This window comes from Marmota marmota, unplaced genomic scaffold, assembly GCF_001458135.2.
Source record: "Marmota marmota marmota unplaced genomic scaffold, marMar, whole genome shotgun sequence".
Classification (NCBI taxonomy): domain Eukaryota; kingdom Metazoa; phylum Chordata; class Mammalia; order Rodentia; family Sciuridae; genus Marmota; species Marmota marmota.
In genome coordinates, this window is record NW_025999998.1 from 10,405,402 (window position 1) to 10,424,880 (window position 19,479).

At 40.9% G+C, this 19,479-nt stretch overlaps 1 protein-coding gene across 7 annotated transcripts in view; it reads right to left on the reverse strand.

Moving 5' to 3' along the window:
- Positions 1–19,479, reverse strand: part of Dock8 (dedicator of cytokinesis 8) — a 219,561-nt gene that overhangs the window by 53,896 nt on the left and 146,186 nt on the right. For all 7 annotated transcript variants that reach the window (XM_048806862.1, XM_048806858.1, XM_015492898.2 and 4 more), the window contains 6 exons: positions 17,955–18,050; positions 14,716–14,811; positions 9,262–9,411; positions 7,014–7,127; positions 2,694–2,849; positions 923–1,062 (listed from right to left, as the gene is read on the reverse strand). In XM_048806862.1, the coding sequence (XP_048662819.1) occupies positions 923–1,062; positions 2,694–2,849; positions 7,014–7,127; positions 9,262–9,411; positions 14,716–14,811; positions 17,955–18,050 (752 nt within the window). The remainder of the gene's footprint in view (positions 1–922; positions 1,063–2,693; positions 2,850–7,013; positions 7,128–9,261; positions 9,412–14,715; positions 14,812–17,954; positions 18,051–19,479) is intronic.

Consider the following 19,479-nt stretch of genomic DNA (forward strand, 5'->3'; position numbering starts at 1 on the left):
GGGAGGGGAGGGGGGATAGTAGAGGATAGGAAAGGCAGCAGAACACAACAGACACTAGTATGGCAATATGTAAATCAATGGATGTGTAACTGATGTGATTCTGCAATCTGTATATGGGGTAAAAATGGGAGCTCATAACCCACTTGAATCAAAGTGTGAAATATGATATATCAAGAACTATGTAATGTTTTGAACAGCCAACAATAAAAAATTTAAAAAAAAATGGCTTTGTTTGGGCTGGGTGTGTAGCTCAGTGGTAGAGCACATGTTTAGCACGCATAAGGCCCTGGGCTCAATCCCCAAACCCCCACCCAACTTCATTCGTTGGGAGCTCATTAAGCAGAGCTTCCTTGGTAAATTCCACTGAATGAATAAACAAGTGACTTTTAAAAAGTCACTTTGTTGCCGGGCGCCGTGGTGCACACCTGTGATCCCAGCCGGCGTGGGAGGCTGAGGCAGGAGGATGGCAAGTTTAAAGTCAGCCTCAGCAAAAGCGAGGGGCTAAGCAACTCTGTCTCTAAATAAAATACAAAATAGGGCTGGTCAAGTGCCTCTGAGTTCAATCCCCAGTACCAAAAAAAGTCACTTTGTGGTTCTCCTCCCTGTCCATGCCTTTCTACATTCCCATGAGCGCCATTTTTTTTCAAAACAAGGATGCTGTTGAATGGTAGAGTTTTTCACTGAGGACAAGAAGTTGAACTGTTGGGGCTGGGGTTGTAGCTCAGTGGTAGAGCACTTGCGTAGCATGTGAGAGGCCCTGGGTTCGATCCTCTGCACCACACAAATAAATAAAATAAAGGTATTATATCCATCTACAACTATAAAAAATTTTTTTAAAAAAGAAGTTGAACTGTAAACTTTATTATGGAGTATGTTTTTTCCCCTTTTGCATTGTGTTCCATTTTAAATGTCAGAAACATACCCTTCCCCTTCAGCATCCAGTGCGGCAGCCAGTTCTGTAAAGAGGAGCCCAGTGAGAAAGTGCTGCTGGCGGTACTCTGGAGTCAGATCGAACATGCTGGCAATCTTCTGGTCCTGGAAACTGGAGCAGGAACTTGAGTTCTACAGAAAAGCAAATGACAATTTTATGAGTAATACGAACTGTAATTAGGGGCTGGGGTTGGCTCAGCGGTAGAACACTCGCCTAGCACGTACGAGGCCCTGGGTTCAATCCTCAGCACCACGTAAAAATAAATAAATAAAGGTGTTGTGTCCAACCACAACTAAAAAAATAAATATATATATATATTTTTTTAAAGAAAGAACTGTAATTAAAATAGCCATGGCTAGTATGTATGGAGCGCTTGCTCTGGCCTGGCCTCGTGAGCACTTCTGGTGAAAAGGTCTCATGTGACAGGTGAGGAAACAGAGGTATAGCATGGTTACTTTGCTTTCCTGTTTCCACAGATGGAGGATTGCCAACTGGGAAAGATGAAGACGAAGCTCTCAGGGTCTATTGAAAAATGGACAATGCCCCTCCCCCCTTGAAATCCAAGCTGAGGATTAAAATTGCAGGATAAAATGTGTTTAGAGAAATGAGAACTGCATTCAGGCCTGTGGCTATGGCCTGTTTATTCAGCAACACTTCTGAAGATGGCTCAGGCACACTCTCTGAAGTTGAGGGGCCTGGAACCAGAAGAAGTGTCAGGCAGGAAAATGTCAGATTTACCAGTCCAAGACAATGCCTGTTTTGTGTTCTTATCCAGGGAGCCCAGTTACACTTCAGTAAGAGCATCTAAAGAGAACTCCTTCGAGCTCTGGCGAGCCTGGTCACTTCGGAAGTCAGAAATGTTGGGGGAGAGGACCAAGGGCAAGGTGAGCCTAAGGTAGTCTTGGGACCTAGCCTGCAGGGCAGCTGTAGCATAAAGAGGAGACATTTGAAATCGCTCCTTGTCAGTCAGATCTCTCCATTCACATTAATATGGTGGGTATCCAAGATACAGCATGCCATCTGCCATGGAGGACTCAGGTTTTGTTTTCAAATTTGTGTCAATATAAAGGAATATGCAGCAGAAAAAGAACCTAAGATTCAGAAATCTTGTCAGCTTCCCTGAGCTATTAGTTTGTTTTCTGTAAATGGAATGCGACTATAAAACAGCATTTCCTTAAGATTTTTCTAGAGGACATTAGTCCCTTCAGAAATCTATAGGGAACAATGCTTTCCACAGTCAAAATAACTTTGGGAATCACTGTGCATTACACATACTTCCTTGGACATCAACAATTTATACTAACATGCTAAAGGCTCTTGGATGGTCTACTGCCAAAGGAAAAAAAAAAGAAAAAGAAAACAAAACAACAACAACACCTGGTTAACACAAGATTTCCCAAACTTATTTGACTTTGGAATCCTGTATATGCATAATGTAATAACCAGTTAAAATCAGACAAAGGAAGATTTGAGAATCTTCTGTAAGTTTCTTAATTTTCATAAGCTTATGGATTCCTTGCTATACTTAGCCTTATCAGGAACCCTTGAGCCTAGGAAGAAAACATATTATTTAGCTTATAAATTATTAGTTAAGATAGGACATCTTCAGAGTAGCACACCATCCATATCTGTATCAACTGATTTGGTTTGAATAACTTGATTTTATTTCTAATTAATAAGACCAACATTTGTAGAAAACACATGATTGAATTTAGTTAATTAAATGAAACAGCTTGAATAAATCCTTTAGCTGACTGCTTACCTGGGAAGATATGGAGGGACAAGGAGATGTTGGTGCAGTATCAGCATTCATAAAGAAGAGGTTCAGGTTGAGGTAGTGTTCGTGGCTACAGAGGATTCTCAGGAACTCCAGCCTCATGGAAATGAGCGTTGGAAGGTTATTAAGCTTGGCTGAGAGCTGGAAAGGAAAATGAAAAGAAGAATGAAGTATAAATGGAGTTGAGGGTGACAGACAGTAATATCTTTCCTCCACAGGTTAAGATAATCATTTAATAAAAATTAATCTTATAGGGCAACAGATGGCAAATTCTGCATTACAGGAAGGCCCAATAAGTAAGTTTTTATTCATGACTTTCCCTTAATGATTCTAGCCTATAAGCTGCCCCAAATGAGGCGCCCGTCCCTGATCCCCACTTTGTTGACTTGGCAAGCCCATATTGAACCTAAGCTTGAGGTATGTCTCCGTGTAACAGAAGTAATTTTACCGAAAACCCCACTGTGTCTGAGACACTAAATGAAAGGAGTTGACTTTCCACAGGGCCATGTGAAATGAACGGAATATGACTGGGTGACCTTAAGGCCCCAAGTGTTCTCTTGTAGTTTCTGATTAAAAGCCCCATTGGAAAGTCATCAAACCAGCTCCTTAGAGGAAGGTGTCAAAGTACCTAGGAAAGTATCAACTAACTACAAAAAAAAAAAAAAAAATCAAGGAGTTTGCTCCAAAGTGGGAGAAAAGGAAATGGGGGAGAAAGAAAGAGAGCTATAAGGGGTCTTAGGGTAAACCTTTGCTTAAAAAGTAAATCATAAAACAAGCAATGAAAGTAGCCAATGGGGACAGTTTGGAAAACGCCTCCCTCCCTGCTGATGAGCTGAACAGCAGAAGCACCCACAATCAAGGGCAGCTCCCCATAGACAAAGCAGGGTGTGGAGGCTGATGGGCCTTGCACCCCCAGTATTTCATCATGAACACCCTCTTGCCCCAGCAGAGTCGCACAGGGCATCTCATCCTTGCAAATAGACAAGGATGGTCTTCATTCACTTTAAGGGCAATTTTCTGAGCTATGTAATTTAAATCTTCAGCCAGTTTAAGAGAAGTCAGCATGTTGTGGGGGCATTTTACCTATAGACTCAAGCCACAGATATTTTCTCAAAACAGATTAACGCCATTATAATATTTAAAAAAAATAAAATTTCTGTGTAAGGATAGTGACTAGAATCTGTCTCCTTTCCATGAACACTCCTGCCTGACTTTGGACCAGTGAGGCCTCCAGCAAATGGAACTAATTAGAATTTGGTCACATCTTCTCACTTAAGGTCACTCAAAAAGAGCTGTTGGGTGATCAGAATTTGAAAGTACAAGTATTGTTTAGAAATGAGGAGGGGGGTGCAGTTCCTGACATGTTCTCTCCAGAGGTTGGGGGACCCACAGCGAAGTGTCAGTGGCTTTCTTGAGGGATGCGTGTTAACCTAGTGGCACATTGTAAGAGACAAATAATTAAAGAAGCAGATTTACCTGTTGTTAACGACTATTAGTAAGAGACTGATAAGAGACTGATATTACATACTGGTAATATCAGTGACTTCTGAGGCAAGAGGATTGCAAGTTTGAGGCCAGCCTGGGAACTTAGTAAGACCCTGTCTGAAAAAGAACGAATGGAAATGTAGCCTAGTGGTAGTGTACCATTGACTGTGACTGAGGGCAGTAACCTTTTGAGGTTACCGTGTGCCACAATGATGCTAGACAATATCTATGGATGTCACTAGCAGACAGAGCAACGAACCATAGTGTTAAAGCCTGATTAAGTCCAATTCAGCCTGACTTTTTTACCCTGAGGAAGCCTCAGTGAAGATTGGTGGTTCCAAATCACAGAAGCGGCAAATGGCACCGCTGGAATTAGAACACAGGTCTCTAGACCCCCAATCTAAGGCTCTTAGGAAGTTGAAACCAAAGAGGAAAAAGGCAGCTAAGATAAAATGGAAGAATTTGAAAGAGAAAGAGAGTGAAGAGAAAAGAAAGGATAGAGTAAAAAGAAATTAAAACATACATTTTTCAGGGTAGGTGGATGTCTACTGTGGATTGTATTTTTTCTTTTTGAAAGGAAAACCAATAACGCACATATAGCAATGTGTGCACAGGGCCTCCGGCTGTGTTCTAGGGTCTCTTTTCTAAACATCAGACTTCAAGTTTTGAAAACAGATTAACTTGTATTCAAAATTCATCCAGTGACCTAGAATTCTGAACACCTGAACAGGAGGACAGAGAGGAATGAAGGATTTCCTCTGTCATCAACTCTGGTGGATCTCATGGTCTGCCGCAGGGCAGGCGAAGCTCTGGGACTCTGACATTGCCTTAGTATTCTCTTCTATCATTCTGCTTCATTACTAGGATGTCCTTTAGAAAATCATGAGCTTTGTTTTGTTTGGAGAAGGATGTTATATTAACAAGCCAAAGATAGTCTCTCTAGACTGGCTCCTGAGTTTTCTATCCTGACTGACACCCAACATATAAGCTCACACCAAACTTGAATTTTTACATATTCCATTATGTGAAAAATAGATCTAACAAGAAGATTTTTAGCCTTTCAGCACCTGACTGCTTTGTAGATCCCAGGAAACCTCACTGGACAGCTGTTTCCTATTGATAAGGTAGAGCCTTGTAATTCCAAGGCACCAAGTGGCTACAGTCCTTTGGACCTCCTCTGACTCAGAGACCCCCCACTGTGCTGCAGAGCCACACCACCTAGATAGGCATGCCTCCTCACCCCACTCTCTCCCCTGGAAGTTTCCTACTCCTTGGAGTGGTTAGTTCCCCTTGTAAGCTCTTGTCCTGGGAAAGACCTTTTCTCTCATGCAACCCTGTCCACATGCCACCCAATGAAGCTTGAGTGCCACTGTTTCTTGTCATTGTATCTTTTTACTCAATCACCCCCCACCATCTCTTGAACTGCTACAAGGGAGAATTCTTTTATTTAAAAAATAAGGAAGTTGGAGATTCATGTAATTTGAAGGACTTAAAGTAACTAAGTTACTAACTGCAAAGATCCAGGTGGCAGGGGAAAGGGGAAAGGAATGATGGTGGAATGAATCTGACATAACTTTCCTATGTAGATATATGAATATACCACACTGAATCTCACCATTGTGTATATCCACAAGAAATTAATTTAAAAAATAACTATGGGTAAAGGCAGAAAGATCAGTAGAGGGAAGGGAGCAGGGAGTGGGCAGAGGGAAGGGGAAGGAGAGGTAATGGGGTTTGAATTAGAACAAGATGTACTCCATGCTTGTATAATTATGTCAAAATGGATTCTACTGTCATGTATAACTAAAAAGGACCAATTTTAAAAAAAAGCACCAAGTGGCAATGGTGGTGATGGTGGGGGTGATGATGTTTAGAGGTGATGTTGATGGATATGATGATGTTAGTTGAGGTGGTGATGGTGGACATGGTGATGCTGATGGACATGGTGATATTGGTGGAGGTGGTGATGGTGAAGATGGTGGGTATGCAGGAGATGATAATGGTGGCAATCGTGGTGATAGCAGCAATAATGGTGGTAGTGGTTGCTAGAGTAGGAATATGTTAAGAGATGAGTAGCAACGATAGCTATTATTAAATTACCATTGTTAGAGCATTTCACAGGAGACAATGAAAGAAGGAAGAATCACATTAAACATTGGGGGGAGAGGGCAGGGATATGGGGGTAGAAATGATAGTAGAATGAATTGAACATCATTACCCTACTTGCATATATGATTACACAATTTGTGTAACTCTACAACATGTACAACCAGAAAAATGAGAAGTTATACTCCATTCATGTATGATGTGTCAAAATGCATTCGACTATCATGTACAACTAATTAGAACAAATGAAAAATAATAAAAAATATATATATATGGAAATCACTGAAAACAAAATTGAGAGATAACATTGAAAAACTGTATTTGGATTATAACATATTTGCATTGAGGCTCAGTGAAATTCAATCTATATGATTTCATCAAAATGTCACAACAGCAATTTAATTAATTACCCTAACAGGTACAAAGAGACCTCCTACTTTGAACTAGGCCTGATTAAAGAAAAAAATGCAGTCATGTAATTTCTATTAAATATTAAATTGGAGAAATCAAATCATATCACTAACAAGTTTTGGTTGCCACAGAGGAACTTGCTGACTGGGTTGGAAACACTCCAAGTAAACTAGTGTGTTGGGAGGTGTTCATGGCATAGACTCGAGAAATGTTCCATATTGCCACATTCTCTAACGTGGCCATGAACATAACAAGCAGCACATCGGAGAGGGAAGGCATGAAATAGCTCCCAGAAACTCTCACCTGGTTGCAGTAATGTTTGATCAGGTTAAACACAAAGCCGCGGTCCATGAGTGAGAGAAGGTCGTACAAGAAGAAAGCCAGGCTGATGTTGATCTTTTCTGCCTGTTCATTTTCCTTAAAAACAAACATACAAATAATTTCATGTAAGCCCTGAACATCAGGTCCCTGGTTGGGAACACTGGGAGAGGCAAATCCTATTATATTAGCCATTGTCCCTCTGGTTGCATTGGGTAAACCAGATTAAGTATGAAAAATTGTAGCTAATATAACTTAGCTCTTATCTGATGCTATGACTGTTGGGTTGACTCAGGTGATTTTTTTCCGTGCTGTTAATATTTTGGTGCATTTCCTTCTAGCCACCCTTTTCCCTACATGTGTATTTGTATATCTATAATTGAGCTCCTTCTCTGTTTACAAGGCTGTGATCTGACTTTTTTTTTTCCTCCCCAAGCCATCTGGAAATGTATCACTATCTTCAATGAGACACACATTCTTAATTTGTAAGGATTATTGCAGAAAATCCAGTCAGGATAAAAGAATCAATTTTTTAAAAGTATTCTTTTTAGTTGTTGATAGACCTTTATTTTATTTACTTATATGTGGTACTGAGAATCGAACCCAGTGCCTTACACATGCCAGGCAAGTGCGCTGCTGCTGAGCCACAACCCCAGCCCCAAGAATCAGTTTTTACCTAATTTTTTTTTTCTTTTTGGTACTGGGGATTGAACTCAGGGGTACTTAACTACTGAGCCAGCTCTTTTTTGAATTTTATTTAGAGATAGGGTCTCACTGAGTTGCTTAGCGCCTCACTAAATTGCTAAGGCTGGCTTTGAACTCATGATCTTTCTGCCTCAGTTTCTTGAACCACTGGGATTACAGGCACATACCATCATGCCCAGAAACTTTTTTTTTTTCCCCCAGTTAGGCAGCATTCCCAGCCCAAAAGAGGTTCTAGTCATACTTGGTAAAGTGAATTCTTATATAAATTGGGGCAGTTTTTTTTTTCTTAATTTTCATTTTCATTTTTTAATCACTTCTCAGTAATAAATTAGAAATTTTACAGTACTTCAGAGTCATCAGGGATGCACCTTCTCATGTTTATGTTATTCATTCTTAGAATGATAAACCAATTTTCTCTGACACTATTGAAAATATAATTTGAAAATATTTTCCTCTTTTTTATGATTTACAGTTTGAAAATTCAGGCCAACCTGACCAATCACTGGGATGGATAGAGAACTAATAAACAGGTTCCCAGAACAACGGTAAGAAATCCTTGAGCTTTCCTGCCATTCCCCACATGGCCATTTCTCTTGAGTAGTTTATATGACTGTCTGAATACCTGGGTATATAATTTCTAGTCTGGACTTTTCTGCAAGCTGTGTGACTTAGAAAATGTGTCAATCCACTGTGCCTTATTTTTATGCCTACCAATATGGAGATACTATTGTTGTTCTAATAAAGTTTGCCATGAAATATAAGCAAATGAAATCTCCTGAGCACTTGATACCATACAAATTCTTAATTTGATATAGGCATTAATAATAAATATTGCTCCTTAACATTTTATAGTTACTTTTAAGTTTTTATTATATATTAAAGATTGAATTCAGGGGCACTTTACCACTGAGCTACAACTTCAGACCTTTTTATTTTTTTATTTTGAGGAAGGATCTTACTAAGTTGCTTAGGGCCTTGCTAACTTGCTAAGGTGGGCCTTGAACTTGTGATCTCCTTGCCTTCGCCTCCCAAGTTTCTGGGATTATAAGTATGTGCCACCACATCTGGTTCATTTTATATATTTTAGCTTTTATTTTGAAATGATTTCAAACTTATAGAAAAGGTACAAGAATAGTACAAAGAACTGTGTATCCTTTAACCAGATTCATTAATACTTGACATCTTATTCTGTCTACACTTATACAGTTTTTTCCCTGATCCATTTGAGACTTGGTTGCAAACATCATGCCCATTTACTCCACAATACTTCAGGGTGTATTTCCTGAGCACAAGAGTGTTTTCTTCCATAGCTACATTGATGCAATGATTTAAATGACTGTGTATATTGTAATCTCCTTTCAGTAATCCCCAGCCCCACCCCAGGGTCCAGTCCAGCATAACATGCTGCATTTAATGATAATGTACAGTTGCATTTTAACTACCATTTCAAAATGACCCTTACTTTTCTCTGCTTATGCAAGTAACATGTTTAAGGTAAACAATTTAGAAAGTTAAGAAACACAGTTACCTTCGGAGGTTTCACTAGCAGGGCTGCAATCTCCGAGGTGACCACATTAACAATAGTAGTTATGTCATCTTTGAAGCGGTCAGAAAACCAAGTCCTCCGAAAACTGTCCCGTTTGTCCAGGTTATGTACATACTGGGCCATGCTTTTCACCTACAGAGGGATGGGGGAAATGTCAACATGGAGACTGGTGACCTGCTGCTTGGAAAAATGTGCAAAAGGGGGAGTGACTTGAAGAAAAGCTTTTACACAATGGACTTTTTGACACTGTATCGGTGCCGGTGCTGCCCAGGCTGGCTCTGGACTACAGATGCTTCTGACAGGCGAATGGTTGCCATGGTGGCAGGAGGTAGGAAGGGTGTCCTCTTCTTGACCCCAAGACAGGGGCTCCCTTCTTGCTGCTGACAAAGTTAGGAGCTTCCTTCTTTAGCTCCAGTGTCATAGGACCTGCCTCCTCCGTAGCCTTCATCCTGGAAGGCAGGATGTGTCTGGGCTCCCATGACCACATAGGCAGGACAATTACAGTGCATGTCACAGGACAGGCAAATCCTGAGATCTTTTCTGCTCCTGGAATTGTGGTAAGGAGAACAAGGGAGAAATGTCCCTCCTATCCTGAGTTTCAAGATGAAATGGGGAACACAGCTTTTCCAAAAACAATTTCATAGTTTACAATCAGGCTGCTTTGTGCTTCTATAAATTTAAGCCATGTTATGGGTTGAATGGAGTTTGTTGGCTAGGTGGAAACTTAACCTCTATTTAGAATATTGATTCTGATGATAATTCTAGAATTACCTTTTGAGTTCTATAAGTCTAACTTATAGTTCTGTCTCTCTAGTCTGTGCATCAATTGGTGACTGGTGTTACACACGCTCAGTGCCTACCACAACTTAAAATCCAGACTTATTTTTTGGATTTCTTGAGGACAAGAGATTTCTGGGTCAATACACTCTCCTTTGACATCATCAGAGGTTGACTATCATCTTTGTTGGAAGTTGTTGAAGCCATTAGGAACAGTCTGATGGGAAAGACTGGGAGACCCTGTGGATGGGTGCTTATACTCTGAAGTCATTTTCATGAATTTGTCTGTGTTAGTTAAAGAGTCACTGCAAAAGGAACTGGCCCTAGAAGTTGAACTTCCCTTCCTGAGAACTGGATGGGAGAAACTTTATGCACAAACAGTAGATTTCTGTCTCTCAGAAAGCAGGATGCTTGATTTTTGCTAGCACTGAGACAAAGACAGAAGGCAAAAGAAGAAGGGAAAAACAGAGAGGTAGTCTTCATATATTGCATGTTTTCAGATAATGCTGAGACCAGTTTGGGGAAGAACTAAGCATATAAAATTGAGTGTAAGAATCAGGGTTTCTCCCCACCACAGGGATCTGTTTGGTCTAGGACCCATAGACATGTCCATAGCCCAGGAAGCCCCACATACATAGCTGGTGAGGGACTTGAATGACGGTGGGAACCGGATGCCATTTTTGTCTGATTAAAGCACCTCTCTCACTGCACTCCCAACCAAGGACCTAGGAAAACAAGGCCTTTGTGTTTGAGTGACCCCGATCCTGATTCCCTGCTGACTAACCCACCCCAGTACCAGGCTTTTAGAGCTCACTGCTGCATTTGGCTCCTTCCTGCTGAGTTTGGCCATCCTACAACCAAATAAATAATTCTCACAATACTGTGCTTCCAAATAATGGCCTATATCCAGGCTGTCAACACTTGCCAGCTACTGTGTCCCTGGTCTTCAGAGAAGAACACACAGCAGAAATACTAGTGGATGTGTGGCTCATTATTTGTAGGGTGAGGTGAAACAGCAAAGTCTTTTCTCTCATATTGGCCTCTGCAGCCCATTCAAAGTAGGGGTAGCTTTCAAGAACTCCTTAATGCAGGACTTCATGTCCTCAGTGAGTAAACTAGGTCACCCATTTACCTCTGGGTCTCCAAGGTCTGGCTCAGCAGTTCCCAGAAGCACAGGGGCTTATTCATTAGCCAAGTGTGAAATTCACCCAAGGGTTGTATTCAACAGCTCTCTTGACAAAGTGGTTGTTCATTAGTGCTTGGCCATCAACACAAACCGAAGGGTGTTAAACTGCCCAGGTTGTTGTCTAAGCCCAAGGAAGTTGTTGTTTCTTTCTCATCAAGATCCTTGGGTAAAAAACTGGGATTTTAGTAACTTCCCAGGCATTAGTCAGGTAATCCATAACAACACATGGAGGACTGGGTGCCCTGAGATTAATTTTCTTGCAAAGTCTTCTTTGGACACCAAGAGTTTCCATTTGCCTCTGTTACAGTCCTCAGCTAAATTTCTTACCTTAAATTTCTACTTCTGAATGCTGGGAAGATGTCCCTATGTATTGCATTATTTGGGCCCCCAACCCTTTCTTTGGCTGCTGGTTGGAGTTGGCAATGGGAGGTATTAGCAGGGGACCAGGGTGTGGAAGAACAGAGGGGTTTGGTTGGTTAGCCACTCCTTCTGCCCTAATCCCTGCCATAGTGTGGTTCTGGCAGTGGCAATATTTTCCTAAGGTTCCACTTCCTGTTGTATGGACCTTCTTCTCTGCCTCCAGCTTTCTCCAGGCCCCAGTTACATTGTTCCCTACTCTTCATGCTTTACAGCTAGGATAGATAAAGTCTTCCAGCAGCTGCTGCTCCCGTATGCCTCACCAATCCTTATTGACTCCTGTAACCATGTGTATTCCTCAGGCAGAGGCCTTTTGATAAATGCTTTTCAGTTAATCCTGTTGAGTCCTATTCAATTCTGTCCTGCTAGAACCCTGACAGGGTATAGCCTGCAGAGTCCTGTGTAACTGCTGCCTTGGTTGATCTCCAAGTTGACCAACCCCATTAGAGTGTTTAAACTTGCACTTTTGTTCCCATCTACTTCATCTGTTTAGCATCAGGGGCTCGCTGGAGGCAAGGAGGGCTATTTGCTTTACTTTTTGCTCTCTCTTTGAGGTCCACCAAGTCCTAGTAAATAGATGTGTAAGATCAAGAGCAGTTTTCAACTTTTCAATGGTTCTTAGCTCCCTGCAGTTAGGGGCAGTGAAGCAGTACTGCTGAAGCCTCTGGAGACTCTCTTTATGCTACTATCCTTCCTCTAACCATGTCTGTATTTTGGGAATAGTAAAAACCCCTGCCTCAAAGGTTGCTTGAGGATTAAATGAGATAATGCTTCAAAATGCTTAAAACAGCACCTGGCACATTATATATATAGTAAGATGACTAGTATACTTTGGATGCTATTATTTTTTTCTTCCTCGGGATGTCAGCTGTTGCTGGGGTTATATGAAGGAGATATCATTACACCTGAAGAGAATGCAAATTGGCCTTCAAAACAGAGCTCTAAGGTGCCTTGTGGAACCACTCAGGCTTAGCAATACTGAGTTCGTGATTACTAGGTATGAAATAACAATGTAGCTCTGCATTAAAGTCGACTGACTCCTAAAGGCAAAGGGTTTCCATGTTATCAATACATTAGCCTAAGAAGACGGTTTGTAAGGTTGGGCTTCCCAAAGGCGCAAAGTGGTAGAAGAAAGGAATCTGGACTTCAGAGTTGGAGAACTGAGGCTTTGTACCTCACTGGCAGAGCAGCTAGCAATTCCCTACTCAGCCTTGGTATGTGCTATGGGGATAACCACTACTCTCTCACCCAAATTTTATTTTTATTTATTTATTTATTTTGTGGTGTTAGGGATCAAACCCAGGGCCTCAAGCATGCTAGACAAGTACTCTAACACTGAGCTACACCCCCAGCCTTCTCACAGGGGTTTAATAAGGTTGCGAGGATGAGTTAAAGAGTCCCTAGAGCTGCTATTAGAATGCTTACATAGCAGAGCTTGAGATACACTGTCCAAGGGACTTGGTTACCCGGTCAAACAACTATAGTGCTTTGTAGCATGTAAGTATTAGATAATATCTAAAAATGGATTAGGTGAAGTGTGCTTCAAGTGTAGGAGTAATACAACCATCTTTAAGTTGGAATGCTGTTTTGTTCGAGACTTTTTTCTATGAGACTCTCCAAGATATCAAATTTAGTTTTTGCTTCATGCTTTTTTTTTTTTAACTGCAATTTTGACAGTCGAACTCAGGATAATTTGTATAAATTGTTTAGATGGATCATAACCCACGTGAATCCTCTTTATGGAGAAGCTTGATGGTGGGTGAGGTAGGTAAGTAAGAGCAGGATATACAGGTCCTAGAGTGTTGATTTTAATACTTCTCATGCCTCAAGAAAAAAGAGGGGAGTAGTTTGTGACCATCCATTTCTGCCAGAACTTACGTCCCACTGCTGGCAGTCTTGTCCCAGGACTTGTGAGCTGCAGCACTCACTTTAACCAGCTTAGCTTGGAGAATGCAAAATGCTTGTGCTGGCTGGGTACACATTTCAAAGACTTCAGTTTTATTTAGGACTTACAGAGCAGAGGTGATGTGAATCTGTGGATTGTAGGTGTGCTTAGAAGCCACTTGGTAGGACAGGCAACTGAACACCACTGCCTCCTGATTTTATTTAGTAGTTCTAGAAAAAAGCTCAAGAATCTGCTTTATTTTAACCAAGCACCCCCAAGTGATCCTGTTGGCAGGGATCTGGGGTAGTGCTGGCGCAAGAGATAGGAGAATGAAGAAGACAGACCCCAATTCTAGAAATCTAGTAGGTGAGCCCAAAAAAAAAGAAAAAAGAAGAAATTACAAATTGGGTTAGGTGATAAGTAGAGATAAATAGGGTGTTTAAAAGGAGAATGATAAAAAAGAAGAATTACATTACAATATAAGGTGGTCAGAAAAGGGCTACTGGAGGTGGTGACATTTATGCTGAAGCCTAAAGAAAACACAGTGTATGTTTGTTGGGGATCGGGCAGGGAGTGAAAGGTAGGAACTAGTGAGAGAACTTGAAACTTTGAGGCTGAAAAAGAACTTAATACCTTCCAAGAACTACAAGAGTAACCATGTGGCTGGATGAGGGGGGAATACGGAATGAGATGAAGTGAGAAATGGAGGAAAAGAGCAGAGTCATACAAGGGCTTTTTAGTCATGATAAGTATTTATGCTTTTTTTTTGCCAGTACATTGCAACTTGCTAAAGGGGTTTGAAGAGAGGAGTGACACTGTTTAATGGTGGCTCTCCTGTGTAGGATGGATGGGCTGAGGGCAAAGGTGGATAGAGGGGGGAGAAAGAGGAAGTTACTTCAAGAGGCACATGAACAAGGACAGTGGCTTGGCAGGTGGGGAACAGGATGAGATGCTATGGGTTAGAGGCAGATTTTCAAAGTAGAATCCATGCGATTCTATGGAAGATAGATGAAGAGGTGAGAGGAGTCATACTTTAAGGAATAACCCTAGGTTTTCAGTAGGAACAACTAGGTGAACAAGGTGTCAGTTCCTGATATGGAAAGCATCACTGTCTTTCTGCCATGTTCTCTTCTTGCCCTGTAGAACATAGATATGAACATGCGAGACTCACCAGAAGTTCAAAGAAGAACCAAGCATACTTGAAGACAGTTTCTCTCACCATCCCAGTGCTGACCACCATCTGCAGGGCAAGCTCCTCGTGGAAATGCTGACAACAGTTGGGAAAACCAAGCTGTGATGACAGGACTCACCAACACCCCTCTTCTTCTTTCCCAATTTAATAGCCTGTTAGTTCCTGAAGCATATATCCTAGATGTCCTAGGCCATAGGCAGTGAACAGCTGACATAACCCGAGGTGAGGTTGATACTGTGCAGGAGAGCTAGGTTTGAAGGAACAGACTCAGCATGTGAGTGAAACTGTGACCTACAGGGGAAGCACTCCAAGGTAGCAGTTGAAATTGGAGGCATGGAGTACAAAGAGATGAGTGGTTTGCCTGGGGCGAGTTTGACCATGTGCAAACCATTCCTCTCTTTGTATTCAATTTTCTCATCTATAAAATCAGCTGATAGGTAGCAACAGTTCTCAAATTTGGATATATAATAGCATCCCCTGGTGACTTTGATAAATAAAACACGCAGATGGCTGGACATCACTCTTGGAGATGCTAGGTCTGGGGCAGGGTCTGAGAATTTGCATTTCTACCAAGTTTCCAGGGGACACTGATGCTGCTGGTCCAGTCATAGTTTGGGGACCACCATCTAGAGGGTATGTAAACTCCCTTCCTGATTGGATAATTTTCCTTTGCATACTCCCATGATGGCTTTATGTAGGAAATGTGATTGGATGGGTTGATGAGAAGAGGGACATGGTGGTAGCTGGAACCTGCAAACTTGACATTCCTTCCCAGAGCCAGAAGCTTGGAACATCCCTCAGCTCCACTTTATGTCTTCACTTCCCTTCAAGCCCTGTCTGCTCCATAGCAAATGGAGCAGAATTTTACCTTTCCCATCTTTCCCATTCTTCAACTTCTCTGGATATTTAATAATATTCTTTTGTTTTTTATTTTTCATTGTGGATAGACACAATATCTTTATTTAATTTATTTTTATTGAGGCTCAAACTCAGTGCCTCACACAGACTAGGCAAGCACTCCACCACTGAGCCACAACTCCAGCCCCTTAATAATATTCTTGACAGTAGTTTCAATGGGGAAGCAGTTTAGGACTCAAGGTTGAACTACAAAATTCATCGTAGCTGACTTAGTCTTACACTGGAAAGTCCTGCATCTTGGAGACCCCATTAGTTCTGGGAAAACCCTAACTAAAGGCAAAAGCAGTATCTGGGAATTTTCTGTGGCTTCCATTCATCTTATACCTACAGAACCTAGAATAAATATAGATGAACTAGCTCATTTTTTTTGTATTGTTTAGTGGTTTAGAAAGTTAAAACTATTTGAAGACCCTAATATCACATCCTGATGTGGAGTTAAGTTTTAAAATCAGCCTAAAGCAAAAATTGATTATATAAGATCACATTCAACAATCCTTTAAATTACCCATAGGATACAGTATGCATGCAAGCAATTTACTAATTCTTATGAATATTAAAATTTTGAGAGCTACTTAGCTAAACTAAAAGGAGACAAATGGAAAATTTCTGTGCGGACATTTGTGTGATCTAACTGATTCCATCCCCGTTTGGTTCAGCTCATCAGGTGGTCTCACTTTATTTTGCAAGTTAGTCAGAGTTTAATAATCTTCATACATGTGAACACATTTGTTTGCTGTTTAGGGTCTTAAGTGAGGCTCTGCCATCTGGGAGAGGTGTGGGGTTGAGTGGTAGGTCTAGCAGGTGGTCAATTGTGCGCGCAATATAACTTGGCCACACCTCGATCTTCCCATGGTGGGAAAGAGACTTTCCACCAACGTCAGAATTAGCCTCTGTAAAATAGGTCAGTTTGACTACCAGAGTCTTATGGCAGGAAGAGATTAGACAAGGATAAGCTGCTTCTTAAAGTAATTTATGAAGCTTGCTGCTTACTGGGCGGCATTATCACAAGAACACCTTGCTCTAGACATTAGATAAAATAACCAAGTCGCAAAACCCTGTTTGCTGAGCTATTAAGGAAACACATTGGCTAAACTTCCCCCTGCAATGAAACAATTCTCTTCTGGTCATTTCAGGTCAAAAGAAGGCAACTGCAAAACCAAACAGGACACGCTACAAGGAAGTCAGGGTGTAGGCAAATGTTTTTTTTTTTAAGAAGGGAGATGGTACTTGTAACCAGTCACTGAGAAGGGGCTATGACAGCTAATGCTAACGTTTAGGGTAGATGACAAATTTTTAGCCTAAGAACATCTTTCACTTTTCCTTTTATAATTAACTCCTGGTACCTCTCCCTAACATATAGGGCCTGGACTACTGCAAAGTTTTCAGCACTAGGTCCTACAGTGTCTCTGATTCATCTTTCCTCCAGTCCAAAGAAAGCTGTGCTGAGGCTCATTCCCTCCTTGCCTGTTTAACAAACTTTCCCCTGTGGCATTAGCTGTTGCAAGAGGCTTTCTTTGCAATTAGCATATTCACATTTTAATTAGAGTCTTGAAAGACACTATAGACCTTAAGAAGTTACCATAATGGTGAGACTCTTGGGTGCCTAGCTCAGGGGAAAACTTGTCAGAAGGCTGGCTTGACAGAAAGCTTTTGAACACACCCCACCCCCCACGCCTCTCTTAAACTACCCTGGCTTTGGCTATGATTAAGGAATTCTTTTGGTTTAAGAATTCTACATCTTGTAAAGTTTCTGAACTCAGAGATAAGGCTGATTATAGAGAATTATGAGGAAGCATTTCATATCACTTTAAATAGTATTGAAATAATTGTATTTAATTACTGCCATTCATTTTTGTCATGGATGAATTATCCCTAGCTCATCTTTCACTAAAAAAGCAGCTAATGCAATGAGTCTCAAAGTGTCATCCCTGTAATAGCATTAGCTGGGAACTTGTTAGAAATGCAAATTCTTTAGCCCTAGCTTGGATCTACTGAATCAGAAACTCAGGGGGTAGGATCTAGTAATCAGTTTTAAGAAGCATTCCAGGTAATTCTAATGCATGGTTAAGTTGGAGAATTGTTGTTCATGGACAGTTAGGTGATTAAAAAATGAAGGGTAAGGAATAAGGTTGTAAGTGTGAGTGTGTGTGTGTGTGTGTGTGTGTGTGTGTTGTATGTTAGTATGTTAGCTGGGCAGGGACAATACTGGAGAGTACTTTGATAGTGTCTATTTCCAATCATAATGCAGGGTCCAGACCAGTCCTTCCTTGTCCTGGAATTATCTCCAAATTGCTCAGTACCTTTTTGCTGGCTGGCCTTGGGGCTGCAGTTGAACCTGGAACATCATTATTGCCAGAGCAATAATAAGACATCCTGCTGCAGTTGCGATCAGCAATCTGAAACACACAAACAATGACTCAACAGTCAGCTAACTTACACTGACACCCTGGGTGAGTGAGCCTGGAAATCACCATCTCAAAATTCTCCTCCCTCCCTCCCTCTCCCTCCCTACCTTCCTTCCCTACTGGAGATTGAATCCAGAGGTGCTTAACCACTGAACCACACCCCTAGCCCTTCTTATTTTTATTTTGAGACAGGCAGGATCTCACTAAGTTGCTGAGGCTGGCCTCAAACTTGTGATCTTCTTGCCTCAGCCTCCCAAGTGGCAGGGATTACAGGTGTACACTACTCTACTAGGCTCAGAATTGATTTTTAAGACATTTCTTACTTTTTTCTACTTACAAAGGTAAAATACTTTGTCAAAACAAAGTAAAGAAGGTAAATTCACACCTAATTTCACTTGTTCCTAAGTTAATCACCATAATAATTTGGTGTTTAGCATCCTATAGCTAAAAACTAGTTAGAATCAGTTACTGAATAGTTCCTTTAACATTCTGTGACTTTATTGGGAAAACAGAAACAATGTGAGAACAGTGCCCCTCTGTGGTTTAGCATGGTACTGTACTTAGTCCCCTAAGCACTAATAAATTGCCAAAAACCACTTCTGAAAGGGTCATGCTTTATTCTTTTGGTTAGACAAAAATTTTTCTTTTGTTTGTTTTTAATTGATGCGTAATAAATATCCATATTTATGAGGTTCAGTATGAAGTTTCTACACGGGTATGGTAATCAAGTCAGGGTGTTTAGCATATTCACCACCTCATATATTTATCATTTCTGTGTGGTAAGAACTCTCAGAGGTCTGGGGTTGTGGCTCAGTAGTAGAGGGCTTGCCTAGCATGTGTGAGGCTCTGGGTTCAATTCTCAGCACCACATATAAACAAATAAATAAAGGTCCATCAATAACTAATAAAAAAATATATATTTTTTTTTAAAAAGAGAACTCTCAGAATTCTCTCTTCTACCTATTTTGAAATATTCAATACAATGCTGTTAACCATGGCACTCTCTGAAACCCTAGAACTTCTGCTTTCTATTTGTAGCTTTGCAAATGCCTGTGTGTGTGTGTGTGTGTGTGTGTGTGTGTTTTACTAGGGATTGAACCCAGGGCTTTGTGCATGCAAGACAAGCACTCTACCAACTGAACTATGTTCCCAGCCCTGTAAATGCCTTTAAAAATTTTTTTAAACTAGAATTTGGAGAAATAACATAAAAGCAGCTGTTTAAGGCCCATTGTGTCGGTCAGATACTTAATGCTCGACTTGAGTGATTAACCTTCATTTCTTTTGAACTGATGGATTCCATTTTGAAAGATGTAGCAGCAAGACTGTCATTTAAAGATCTGCTCAGAATCAGTTAACAGTGGTAGGAGACTGTCAGAGCATTAGCTGGTTTAGCCACACAGAAACAGTGAATAACATGAAT